The sequence below is a fragment of the Phoca vitulina genome, unplaced genomic scaffold (genome assembly GCF_004348235.1).
Source record: "Phoca vitulina isolate PV1807 unplaced genomic scaffold, GSC_HSeal_1.0 scaffold71, whole genome shotgun sequence".
Classification (NCBI taxonomy): Eukaryota; Metazoa; Chordata; class Mammalia; order Carnivora; family Phocidae; genus Phoca; species Phoca vitulina.
Window position 1 is genome coordinate 2100644 of NW_022589774.1, and position 13664 is coordinate 2114307.

The window sequence follows — 13664 nt, forward strand, 5'->3', positions numbered from 1 at the left end:
TATTTCTGCTCTTTATTATATCATTCTTTCTCCTTTCTTTGAGTTAACTTGTTTGTTTTTTAAGTTTTTAACTTCTTGAAGTGATTAATTAGGTCCTTGTTTTCAGCCTTCCTCACTCCCCTTCCTTCCCCAACATAAGCACTTCGGCCCATAAATTTCCTTCTAAGTATGGCTTTAGCCACATTCCATAAGTATTTTATACAGATTATTTTTTTTAAGATTTTATTTACTTATTTGAGAGTGAGAGCACGAGCAGGGGGAGGGGCAGAGGGAGAGGGAGAAGCAGACTCCCCTCTGAGTGAGGAGCCTGATGGGGAGCTCCATCCCAGGACCCTGAAATCATAACCTGAGCCAAGGCAGATGGCTTAACTGACTGAGCCACCCAGGTGCTCCCAGATTATTTTTATTATCATTATTTAGGTACATTTTCTAATTTCTATTGTGATTTCTTCTTTGACCCATGAATTATTTAGAAGTATATTTTAATTTCTGGTTATTTTATCTAGATTTCTATAGTTTTTTTAGTTATATTTTTGTTTCTGATTTCTAGTTTAATTTCACTGTGGTCAGAAAATATCTTCTTTATGCTTCCAGTTTTGTGAAATGTGTCGAGCCTTAACTTACTACACGGTATGTGATCAGTTTTGGCAAATTTCTACAGACACTTGAAAACTGAATTCTGCAGATGTAGAATGTTCACCTTTTTTAGAGCTGAAGTTCTGAAACTTAGAAAACTACTCTCAAATATGTTAAAAACTCCAGGTCATATTCCAGATATGCATGCATCCTGGTTTTTTGTAAGGTAGAAACATACTTAGTCTTCTTTTGTGGGTGCTCTGCAATATGCAGATGGTAAGCTAACATGCTTAAAATATTTCCATGCATGAATCCTTTTATGGATCTATCATTTCCACAAAATAGGGTATGGAATTAGGTTGTAAAATGAGGGAAAAAGTAATAGTAGCTTATCATCATTTTGGTGTTTGATAGTTCTACTAGAAATTTCCCCTTAAGGTTGGATGTTTACAGTGTAATTTAACAACTATAGTATAAATTGTTATTTTATAAAACAGTTGTATTAAAAATTTTCCAATATTCATTAAATTTTAGCCAACTCTTAGTTATTATACTGTGAATATGATATGAAGTAGTTGCCAGTTAGAGAAAGAAGATATTGTTGCAAAAGATTGAAAAAGGAAAAATCTTTGTAACTGCGTTTTTTTAAATGAAATTCCTGTTCTGGATACATTTGGGTGTTCTTCACTTTGTAAAGTAAAATGCAAAAGTAAAGTGAAAAGTGAAACGTATGGTATTATTATTTTTAAAACTTTAAGGATTTATATAATACCTTATAATTATATAAATGTATAATAAATATATAAATAATATAATTTACATGTTACAAATTTATATATTATATATTTATGTAATTATGAAGTGTCATAAATATATAATAAATATAAGGTATCCTAATATTTATTTATTCTTATTAATATATTTTATATATCATAAATTATATGTATGTAATTTATATGTCCTGATATGTATATTCCAAAATTCACAGCTCTAAATTTTTTTCTCTCAAATCCAGAAACACTAGTGAGGTCTACTCATGGAACCTACTTAGTATCTTTAAATATCACTAAATGTCTTTTGGGTAACTTATGCCTTGGTCTCTGGAGTGTGGTTACACTGAATCTCAACAAGACCCAGATGACAGGAGCTCAGCTGTGTAAATATATCCTAGTTGGCTGGCAGCTAGACAGGGACCTGATGTAAAAAAAGCAAACTAAAGGAGGTAAGGTATAAGATTATTACCAGACAGAAGTTAGATTGTGTTGGTTACATGAGAAGGGTTAATAGAGTGAAACTGCTATTAAAGAAGAAAGAGCCACAGAGAGAGAAGATATTTTAATAAAGATGAAAACTGGAATCAGAGTGAAGGATTTAGAAGGCAAGGACTTGATTGTGTTGGTTTTTCTAGCCAATGTCCTTTATCTTCCTTCTTCCTGAACCCTGTATTCTTTAGGCATATATTCTTTTGGTTTGTTTCTTTGCTTTGGTTTCATGTGTATATGTATTTTTATACTCCCAATTAGTGTATAAGCTTTTGAAAGGGAAGTGTTTAGTCATTCTTTACTTTTCTTTTTCCAGTTTTACTGAGATATAATCAATATATGACATACTAGTTCAAGGTATTTGCACAACATACGATGTGATATATATACATGTTGCAAAATGACTACCCCAGTAAGTTTAGTTAACATCGGTCACCTCACATAGTTAGACATTTTTTTCTTCTAATAAGAACTTTGAAGATCTTGGGGCGCCTGGGTGGCTCAGTCGGTTAAGTGTCTGCTTTCAGCTCAGGTCATGATCCCATGGTCCTGGGATCGAGTCCTGTCGGGGCTCCCTGCTCTGCGGGGAGCTTGCTTCTCCTTCTCCCTCTGCCTCTGCTCCTCCTGATTGTATGCTCTCTCTCTCCTATCTCTTTCTGTCAAATAAATAAATAAATAAATAAATCTTTAAAAAAAAAAAAGAACTTTAGGGGCGCCTGAGTGGCTCAGTCGTTAAGCGTCTGCCTTCGGCTCAGGTCATGATTCCAGGGTCCTGGGATCGAGCCCCACATCGGGCTCCCTGCTCGGCGGGAAGCCTGCTTCTCCCTCTCCCACTCCCCCTGCTTGTGTTCCTGCTCTCGCTGTCTCTCTGTCAAATAAATAAAATCTTAAAAAAAAAAAAAAAAAATTTTGAAGATCTTCTCCTTAGCATCTTTCAAGTCTACAATACATTATTGCTGTCACCATGCTGTACATTACTTTCCAGGACTTATTTATCTTATAACTGGAAAGCCCCTTCACACATTTCATTCACTACCCCCCCATCCCCACCTCTAGCAATGACCGATCTGTTCTCTGTATCTGTGAGTTCAGATTTTGTAGATTCCACATATAAGTAACATCATACAGTATTTTTCTCTCCTGACTTATTTCACTTGCCCTCAGGGTTCATCTGTGTTGTCGCAAATTCAGGATTTTCTTCTTTTTTGTGGCTGAATAACAGTCCAGTGTGTCTTTCTTTATCCGTTCATCCATTGATGGACACTTAGGTTGTTTGCATGTTCTGACTATTATAAATAATACTGCAGTGAACATGGGGTGCAGGTATCTTTTTGAGATAGTGATTTCATTTTCTTCAGATAAATATCCAGAAGTAGAATTGCTCGATCATATGGTAGTTCTATTTTTAATTTTTTGAGGAATCTCCATACTGTTTTAAAACTAGTTTTACCAGTTTACATTCCCACCAACAGTGTGCAAGGGTTCCATTTTCTCCCCATCCTAGCCAGCATTTGTTATCCATTGTCTTTTTGATATTGGGCATTCTAACAGATGTGAAATATCTCATTATGCTTTTGATTTGCATTTCCCTGATGATTAGTGATGTTGACCACCTTTTCATATACCTATTGGCCATTTGGATGTCTTGTTTGAAAAAAATGTGTTTAGTTCCTCAGCCCATTTTTTAATCAGATTGTTATTTTGCTGTTAAGTTGGAGGAGTTATTTATATATTTTGAGTATTAACCCTTTATTGGATATATTATTTGTAAATATTTTCTCCCATTCCATAGGTTGCCTATAATTTTTTTGATGGCTTTCTGTGCAAAAGCTTTTTATTTTGATATAGTCCCACTTGTTTATTTTTGCTTTTGTTGCCTTTGCTTCTGGCATTATCAAGACCAGTGTGAAGGAGCTTATTCCCTATGTTTTCACTTAAGATTTATAGTTTCAAGCTTTATATCCAAGTCTTTATTCCATTTTGAGTTGGTTTTTTGTTTATAAGATAGTGATTCAGTTTCATTAGTTTGCATGTGATTGTCCAATTTTCTCATCACCATCTATTAAAGAGATTTTCCTCTCCCCATTGTATATCCTTGGCTCTTTTGTAATAAATTAATTGGCAATATATGTGTTTATTTCTGGGCTATCTGTTCTGTTGATCTGTGTATCTGTTTTTATGCCATTGCCATACTCTTTTGACTACTGTAGGTTTTTAATATAGTTTGAAATCAGGAAGCATGATATCTCCAGCTTTGTTTTTCTTTTTCAAGATTGCTTTGGCTTTTGGAGTCTTCTGTGGTTCCATACAAAGTTTAGAACTGTTTTTTTCTATTTCTGTGAATAAATGGCAGTGGAATTTTTATGGAGTTCACTTTGAATCTGTAGAGTGCTTTGAGTAGTATGGACATTTTAACAATACTATTTCTGCCAATCCATTTGCATAAAATATCTTTGCATTTGTTTTGTGTCTTTTACAATTTCTTTCATCAATATCTTACAGTTCTTAGTGTATGGTGCAGGTAGATCTTTCATCTCCTTGACTAAATTTATTCATAAGTATTCTGTTCTTTTTGATGCAAATTGTAAATGGAATTTTAAAAAATTTCTTTCCTGATAGTTTGTTGTTAGTATACAGAAATGCAACTGATTTTTTATATTGATTTGTGTCCTACAACTTTATTGAATTCATTTATTAATCCTAACAGTTTTTTGGTGGAGTCTTTAGGGTTTTTTATATATAATATGTCATCTGGAAATAGAGACAGTTTTACTTCTTCTTTTCCAATTTGGATGCCTTTTATTTCTTTTCTTGCCTAATTGCTCTGGCTAGGATTTCCACATGGTAAGAGTCAGCATCCTTGTCTTGTTCTTTATCTTAGAGGAGAAGCTTTCAGCTTTTCACTGTTGAATATACTGTTAGCTGTAGGTTTGTTGTATATGGCCTTTATTATGTTGATTAACGTTCTCTCTACCCAGTTTCTTGAGAGTTTTTGTCATGAATGGATGTTGAATTTTGTCAAATGCTTTTTCTACATCTATTGTGATAATCATATGTTGTTTATCCTTTATTTTGTTAATGTGTTGTATTGCATCACTTGATTGACAGATGTCTAACCACCCTTGAATCCCTGGAATAGATCCCAATTAATCATGTCGTGTGATGCCTTTCATGTATTGTTGAATTTGGTTTGTTGATATTTTGTTAAGAATTTTTGCATCTATATTTATTAGGGATATTGGCCTGTAGTTTTCTTGTAGTGTCCTTGTCTGGATTTGGTATCAGGGTAATGCTGACATGGTAAAATGAGTTGAGAAGTGTTCCCTCCTCTTCTGTTTTTTGTAAGAGTTTGAGACGAGTTAGTATTAATTCTTCTTTAAGTTTTGGTAGACTTCACCAGTGAAGCCATCTGGCCCTGGACATCTGTTTGTTGGGAGGTTATTGATTACTGGTTTAATCTCCTTACTAGTTATTGGTCTGTTCACATTTTCTGTTTCTTCATGATTCAATCTTGGTAGCTAGTATGTTTCTAGGAATTTATGTTTCTTCTCGGTTGTCCAATTTGTTGTCATATACTTTTTCATAGTAATCTTGTATGATCTTTTATATCTGTGGTTTCAGTTGTAATGTCTCTATCTTCATACCTAATTTTATTCATTTAAGTTCGTTCTCTTTTTTTCTTGGTGAGTGGCATCTACTCTCTCCCATGTAAATATGGACATTGAAGCTGACTCCATCCCCAGCTTTACTTTGATGGCTACTGATTAATCTAAGTCAATTGTGGTGATCCCATCCTCCCCCCTTTAAGAGATAGTTTGAGGAATAGATATGTACCCAATTCTCTCCAGTGTGACCTGTGAGATAATATGCTGGGCAATCAGGTCTGAGATCTGGGAAAGATCACCTCTCTTTTAAAAAAAATAAAGGTAAAGGAAAAAATGTATGCTGACTCCTAAAACCACTACATTGAGAAATTTTTAATTGACTTCCTGTTACAGCAAATATTAGGTATTACCATTTAATTTATAATTCAATGGCTGATTAAATATACATTTTTAATGAGGGGGGATATTGGTTAAATAATTTTAGAAGTATCAATAGATAATATATTTGGAAACAGAAAATCCAACTGTCACCGTTTTGTTGTTATGTTTTTTAACCTAGAGGGATTTGTCTTAGGCTTCAGAAAGTTTGGCGATAGCTACTTAGTGATGTTTCAGTTACCCAGATACTCTCTATTTTTCTGCTTCCTTCTCCTTAGCTTTCATTGTCATGCTTGTATACTTCATGGTTATAAGATGGCTGCCGCAGCTCCAGGCAGGAGGAAAGAGAAGGGACAAAAAGTGCCTGCCAGTTGAGTCTGCCTGCTTTTATCAGGAAAACCAAAGGTTTCCTGGAAGCCCCTCTCTGAAATCTGGGATATTTATTTGCTACTAAGTGCAGTGTATCAATTTAATCTATCTTCCCTTCTCAAATTGAGCTTCAAGTATGTTAATTCAGTAACTTTTTTATTTTTTGCTTGTGTTTTATAAACTAAAGTTGGTATGTTAGACTCACTAGGTAAGATGTTTAGTTTTCTTTTTCTAAAATTTGCTTCTGAGCAAATATGTAAATTTGTGCTAAGTTCATGCAAATTAATATTTTTCATTGAACCAGGCATTGTGATAATTTTTAAATGAGCTTTGTATTTCTTATGTAAAGTTTTACTATCTTAGGAAGAACAGAAGACCTATTGAGCGTTTGAACTGAACTCCATTATAAGAATTATAATACAAAATACCTTTTTTCAGGGCCCCTTTTAAGAACGGAGATTCACAGTCCATTAAAAGAAAAAACGAGCAGTGTTTAAATTTAATACCTGATATTGCATTCAGGATTTATCTACAGAGACTTAGCTACTCTTAAATTGTATACTCAGCTCTATTTTTTTACACCCCCCTCCTCCCCCCACCTCTATCCTGTTCACAGACCTATTTATTCTGAGCTCCTGAGACAGATCATTGAGGTAAAAATTAAAAGGATAATTTAAGACTGCAAGAAAATGTGGTTTCAGATTCATTGCTGGAGGTAGAGATGCCTGCTGTAGACAAGGTGGAGCCTACACTTTAGAAGGGGGAGAGGGACGCAGTGGGGGCAGGGAGCGGCATTGGGGGCAGGGGGCCACGGGGGGGGGGGGGGGGGAGCCGCAGTGGGGCAGGGAGCAGCCGCCTGATTGTGGAGACTGGCTGAAATGCAGCGTTCGGTTTCTGCTCGTTAATGGGGATTAGGCCTGGGTTCACAGTGCACCTCATTTTAGGATTCTGGATCTCCTGTGGATGTGGAGAAATAGTTTCTGACATGACTGAGCTGAGTGCTAGTTTAAGTCCATCTCTGTAGCTGAAGAAAATAAATGAGGTTTTTATGTTTGTGGTCCCTCCCGTATTTGTACCTAGTGTGGCTAGAGAGGCCACACATCATAGAGGAGTAGGCAAAATATGTGTATGCTTCCGGATTGTTGTGAAAGAAAGAACTAAATAAATAAGCTAGTTCACTAATATTTATCGCTCTCCCATCTTTGTGGTCTATAACAGCATCTCTCCACATATGTGACTTTTATTTTTCCTAATCTTACTGTGCAGGAGGAGAGGAGTGGGAAACCAGGCTATTTTACTTCTGCGTCTCTCCGTTAGGGAAGAAGGAAACTCGCGAGTGAATCTACTAGTTATGTTGCCACAAATTTCTTGATCCAGTTTTTTTTAAGTTATTTACAGTAATTGTGGACTGTACTGCATGTTGAGGCTAATTGGAAACAGTGACCAGATTCTTAATCATTGTCAGGAAACTGCATTCAGAGAATGAGAAGAACACCCCCACTGGATGAATTGCAGCCACCACCATATCAGGATGACAGTGGTTCTCCCCATCTCTCATGTACGCCCTCAGAAATTGGGGACAGTAAATGTGAATTTTCCCACTGCAGCAACAGTCCAAGATGCTCATATAACAAGTGCCCAAGTGAAGGAAGCATAGGTCGTGAAATAGAAAGTTTTCCTAATAAAGGATATGAAGAAGATGTTCCAAGCGACAGCACCGCAGTCCTGAGCCCGGAAGTAAGTAACACAACACCTAGAGCTTTTTACGTGCATGTTATTGGAGGACGATAACCCTGTGCTTCTCCTCTCGGTAAGAAGGTTTTATCGCTCTCCTGTCCTTTGTGGCTTACGTACCAGTGTTATCCTGGATCTCCTCTATATCCGGCAGACTTACCAGGACTGTCCGAATCCTTCTCCACCCACCCTCCTCCCTTTTCCCCAAAAGGAAGATGGGTAGCTAAAAATGAGAGCAGTTCACAAGATATTGAAACATATTATCTTCCCTGGGTTTCAACCTCAAGATAGGTCTTTTTATTTTCACATTTTATACAAAACATTCTAGAATTACTTAAATGTTTCTTTCATCTTGAGGTTCCTATTTATGTGCTTTTTATTTTTAAAATTATTTTATTTGGGATATTTTTACTTTGGGGAGGTTGCTCATTCGTGTTTTATAGGTTTTTCAAAAATGATGATTTTGCATTTTCATATCACGGAAATGGAAGGGATAAGTGATGTTCAGCTTTACTAATGAAACTTGAATGCATGGCATCATGTGTTTAGAGTCGTTGTTTGTGTTTTAAGTTATTTCCTATTTTGAAGCAAAAATGTGAAAATAACAACAAAAATAGGTGTGTTGAACTTTTGAAGTCTCTCCATGTTCTAGAAAGGATTTGTTTTAATCTTCCTTTTATGATGAAAACGGTAAAGGTAATTTAAAGGTTTCCATTAGGTAGTATGTGCTTTTAGGATTTATTTCTTTCAGATTGCAGGTTTTTACAACTTTTGTCCCAGACAACATTTCATAATACTGTAGTGTGTCAGTGTTCTTACTGGGTGAATTTTCATCTACCACCAAAATTAAATAATGGAAGTAGAGCTATGAACAGAATTCCCTTAATTTTAAGTTTTTCTTATATAATTTCTAAAAACACATTTTATCTGTTACTACTTTTCTACTATTTCTAGTATTCTAATATAGTATCTAACTTAGAAGAAAATTCCACATTGGTATTTTAAGTTTAATCCATCAGGATTCCACGATCTTCCCCAAGAATCCCTCCCTGTGCCCTGTGCCTGAACATGTTGAGAACACTTGTATAGGCTTACCCGCCCCAGAGCTGGCCGGCAAGCCGGCAGCCAAGCCTGGATCGTGGAATTAACAACAACAGTGGCTGGCCACGATTATGCCAGAGATTTTGCTATAAGCTTTACAGTCAGCACATTCCATGTTAGTAACCTCATCTTCAGGAAGTTATTTCCACTTTACAAACGAAAACATTCAGACTCAGAGAGGGAAGCAGTTTGCCCGCACATACGCGCCTCTCAGGTGGTGGCGCTATCATCCAAACCCAGGTGCGACCGCACACAGTGCTCTTACCGACTAGATCCTGTTGCCCCTCTTGACCTAAGTCATTGTGTGGGAAATTACTTCGATGCATCTGTACCCTCCCCGTACACCACCAGACAAGCTATTTCGGAGGACTTGTGGACCAAATTCAGATGCTTAGATTACGTGTGTGTGTGTGTGTGTGTGTGCATGTACGTGTGTGTGTTTTAATCTATTTCAAATATAAAGAAGTAAGAGGAGCAAGATGAGCCAGGTGTTAACACACTTAGCATAGGAAGCCAGGAGGTACAGGTGGCAGGAACACACCGTGTGAGCCTTGATGTAAGTATTGCCCATATGTCCCTGTCGTTCTTTCTGCCCCATCAGTGTTCCCTTTATGCGGTCTGATGACAAGGGCGAGAGCTGAGATTTTGTCAGGTAAATCTATACACCCAGCGCGGAGCTTGTATTCACGACCCCCACCCAGCTTGAGAGTCACATGCCCCCTGGCTGAGCCAGCCAGGTGCCCCAAGAGTCGAGATTTGAACAGGGGTGCCAAGGGCCAAAAACTTTGTTTTCTGGGAGAGATGCAGGGACAGGTACTCCTGGTCATCAGTGAAACTTGCCAGTTAGCGTTTTTATTTGCATTTCTGCTTAAGGAACACGTGGGTGACACAACTGTTAGCTCAGAGGTGATGTGATCATGGCGTGGGCTTCACACCCCTTTCTCAAGGTAGTGCTCGTTTGTTCTATAATATGTTTATTATGTCTATCTTTGGCATAGATTCCAAGTTATTAACTTAGTTAATATCTGTAGTTACTGTATCTTCTGAATTTTGCCTGTCTCTCAAGTTACTTCCTTATTCATGATTTATAGTTAATACAACCTTTGAGTTTTGCCCATATTTCAGAAGCTGCCAGCTTGCTCTCTGTTAACACTGATGAGTCTCTTGTATGCTGCTTGTTTTGTGTCTCTACAGCAGAATTGAATATATTCAAACAATACAGCAAATGCAGATTATATCAATAACTAGATGCTTTTATAGCCTGTTAGTACAAAGCCCAGTCTTGTGTTTTTTCAAGTTTATTTTGCTTCCTACTGTTCCTTTAATAGATATTATTTATCAAATAGAAAATTCTTACTTTCTTCTTGGTTTATCGAGGATATAGCTATGTTAGAGTCCATCCACATACATGACTGAACTGAAATAGGGTTCCGGAAAGTTCCCTGGCAAGGAGGTCACAGACTGTCGACTACCTGTTGCTCGCTAACAACGATTCAAAACTTTAATTCAGACACCTTGAAAGGAAGAATTATTTTCTAGTTGTCTGTTACAGAACACAAATACTAGTTTTTATCTGTAAGGCTCCCCCCTTTTAACCCTCTCTAGGACCTTATGAAATTTTTTACTACCTTGAAAATCCTAGCTATTATACTATTTTAGAAAACATTTCATTGAAAAATCAAAGCCATGTAATTAATCATCTTTGATTGCCAGTTATGAAGTGGCATACATTAAACCATTTTTCTCTAGGCTGTCAGTTTTTTTGACAGAGTAAGAATACGTTACCCTGATTTCATCATATTCCGTTTAAAAAAAACCTGAATTCTTCTTTAAGAGTTTGTTGCCTCTCCCCAAGTATTCTTCATTTGTTATCTTTCTTTTCATAACGTGGTACCAAGCAGGTCACCATAAGTAGACGTGTAAGATTTATAAGGTAAAAGACCTGAATATTTTTGGTTCTCTACTGCACCCCCCCTCCCCACCTAAACTATGGCCTGGCACACAGTATAATAGGTACGTGTTAAACTGCTTTAAGAAGAGACCAATACGGTGGCTAAAAACCACCAAAGATTGCGGTGGCTAAAAACCACCAAAGATTGCCTTTCATTTAACGACAGTCCAGGGTCCAGTGTGAGTAGGTGGCTTTGCTCTACAACATCATTCAGGGACCCAGGGTTTTGATGCCATTGTTGGGTTTTGTCACTCTGCCGTCCCCTAGAATACTGTCCTAGTCCACCTGGTCCAGGCAGAGCCACATCCTACCTGCGTATCTGCTTGTGGGAAGACTGAGAAAGAGTGAAGGGCTAGTAATGCCTTGTGTAAACCTGATCTGGACATTTCCGAAGTAACTTCTGTTTGCCTCCCATTGACCAAGGCTGAGTCTCATGAGCATATCAGCCATAAGGCAAGTATGGAAGTACAGGCTCTTGCCAGGCAGTGTTTTTCTGCCTAAAACTCAGGTAGGTCTTCTGAGAAATGCAAAAAGGGAAGACTGGGACTAATAGTTTAGTGACTGCTACCATAGGCACTAAGAACAAGCTCAGCAACAGTTAGAAAATTGCAAAATTGGTCCACATTTCAAAATAAAAAACATTTAAGATTCATTAAAATACCTGAAGGGGCAAAGTGGTTATAGTTGAAAGGTCAGAGACCTGGGTTTGGCATTGTTGGTAACTAGCCAACACTCCTGTTACATTCCAGAGGGTTAGACTGGCAGGAATCTGAGACAGCTCCAGGTAGAATGGGTATAATTTCTTTCAAACTTATAATCAAAATGTATAGTTTCAGTCTTTCTTGAACTTTTGAAATGTGTGGTCAGCAATTTTCAGCAGTAATTAACATTAAGAAATCATACATAGTTTTAAACTCAGATTAAAAGTTAAAGTGTAAAAAAGTGTGTGTGTGTGTGTGTGTGTTATGGAAAATAAGTGTTTAGCTGCAAATATTTTTGAGGCCTTTGGATTTATCCTTTCATGTTTCACATTTCCATTGATTTCCAAGCCTGAATGTGTTTACATTCTATTACAGATAGAGGCGTTTTAGAACAGACTTAAATGGGACCAGATTTTTCGATGGCATTACACTCGTATTTATGTTATCTCTCTCGCCAGCCTAATACTGAGCTGTCAGTTGTGTTGTTTATAATGTCGGAAGTAAAATATAGTAGTTTCCTACAAAAAGAGATACACATTGAAGTATATATTTTCAGTTCTCATCATGAAGACATATATCCAGCTTTCTCAAAATTGTGATGGGGGATACTATATTCTTTGTCTTTGTTACAGTAAGTTTGTGAGTTTAACCTACCACTTTTCCCACCCTGGCCCTGTAGAGTCGCTTTTGATGGTAGTTGACCATTAATTACTCTTTCTTTCTGACAGCAAATCAAGACAGTTTTCACATCATCTCCCTAAAGAAATATCAGGTGTTTATTTACATGCTAGATTAAATGATAGAGCTAAAAACTGAAAACATCTAAATTTGCTTTTTTCAGGATATGTCAGCTCAAGGATCATCGTCACAGCTTCCTAAACCTTTTGATCCTGAGCCAGAAGCTAAATACGGCACACTGGATGTGACTTTTGACTATGACTCCCAAGAACAGAAGCTTCTGGTAACAGTGACGGCTGTCACAGATATCCCAACACATAACAGGACAGGTGGCAACTCATGGCAAGTACACCTTGTTCTTCTACCTATAAAGAAACAGAGAGCAAAAACCAGCATCCAGAGAGGACCATGCCCTGTCTTCACAGAAACATTCAAATTTAATCACGTTGAATCTGAGATGATTGGAAATTATGCAGTTCGGTTTAGACTATATGGTGTACATCGCATGAAAAAAGAAAAGATTGTGGGGGAAAAGATTTTTTATTTAACAAAATTGAATCTTCAAGGGAAAATGTCATTACCTGTGATATTGGAGCCTTCTTACAATCATTCTGTGAGTATCTGATCAAAAAGCCTGAAGACGGTTTACGTCATGCTGTGTAACATATACATAATTTTTAAAAGCCATGATCAACCCAACAACTTTCTCAATTTTTTTTGCATGTGATAATCATACCTTTACAAAATTTCTAAGCCCCAGCTAGGTAGGTATAGTTTTTCCTCCTTCTGGAAAAGTTGCCCTTGAAGATTATATGTGATTCATTTTATGTATTTTATCCTTCACAGGGTCTGGTGCTGTGTCTTACACGTTTGTTCCTTGGTTATATATTTATTAGATGATTAATTATGACATCAAGTGAATGCCTTGTAGAATTTATTGTTTTCTTTCCAGGTTAAAACGAAGGGCTCTAGCAAGATCGAGCCCCGTATCTTACTTAATATAGTGCAGAAATTATTTGCTTTTATAGAATATGTACCGCTGCCCAGCTCGTGACTGATTATCTTTCCAGAACTCCTGTGAACTTATTTTTAAAGGTTCAAAAGAAAACCTGGCCTTGTTATACTCTGCACCCTTCTTAAGCAAAGATTTTGCAGTATATCTGGGAGAATACTTAAGTTTGGTCTGTGAGCTGCTCTCCCTTTTCTCTTTTTTCCTCCATGTTCTGATCACATACAAGTCTCTCTCTTTCTCTCTCTCCATATTTTTAACTAAATTCCCACATTGCAAAGCACAGGAGAGCTGAACAAC

General features: G+C 37.0%; 1 protein-coding gene across 11 annotated transcripts in view; it reads left to right on the forward strand.

Moving 5' to 3' along the window:
• SYT14 (synaptotagmin 14) overlaps positions 1-13664 on the forward strand; it is a 204858-nt gene that overhangs the window by 123968 nt on the left and 67226 nt on the right. For all 11 annotated transcript variants that reach the window (XR_004297971.1, XM_032393166.1, XM_032393164.1 and 8 more), the window contains 2 exons: positions 7656-7927; positions 12519-12968. Coding sequence is in view for 10 of the 11 variants with exons in the window: in XM_032393166.1 (XP_032249057.1) it covers positions 7656-7927; positions 12519-12968 (722 nt within the window). In the remaining variant the exon portion in view is untranslated. The remainder of the gene's footprint in view (positions 1-7655; positions 7928-12518; positions 12969-13664) is intronic.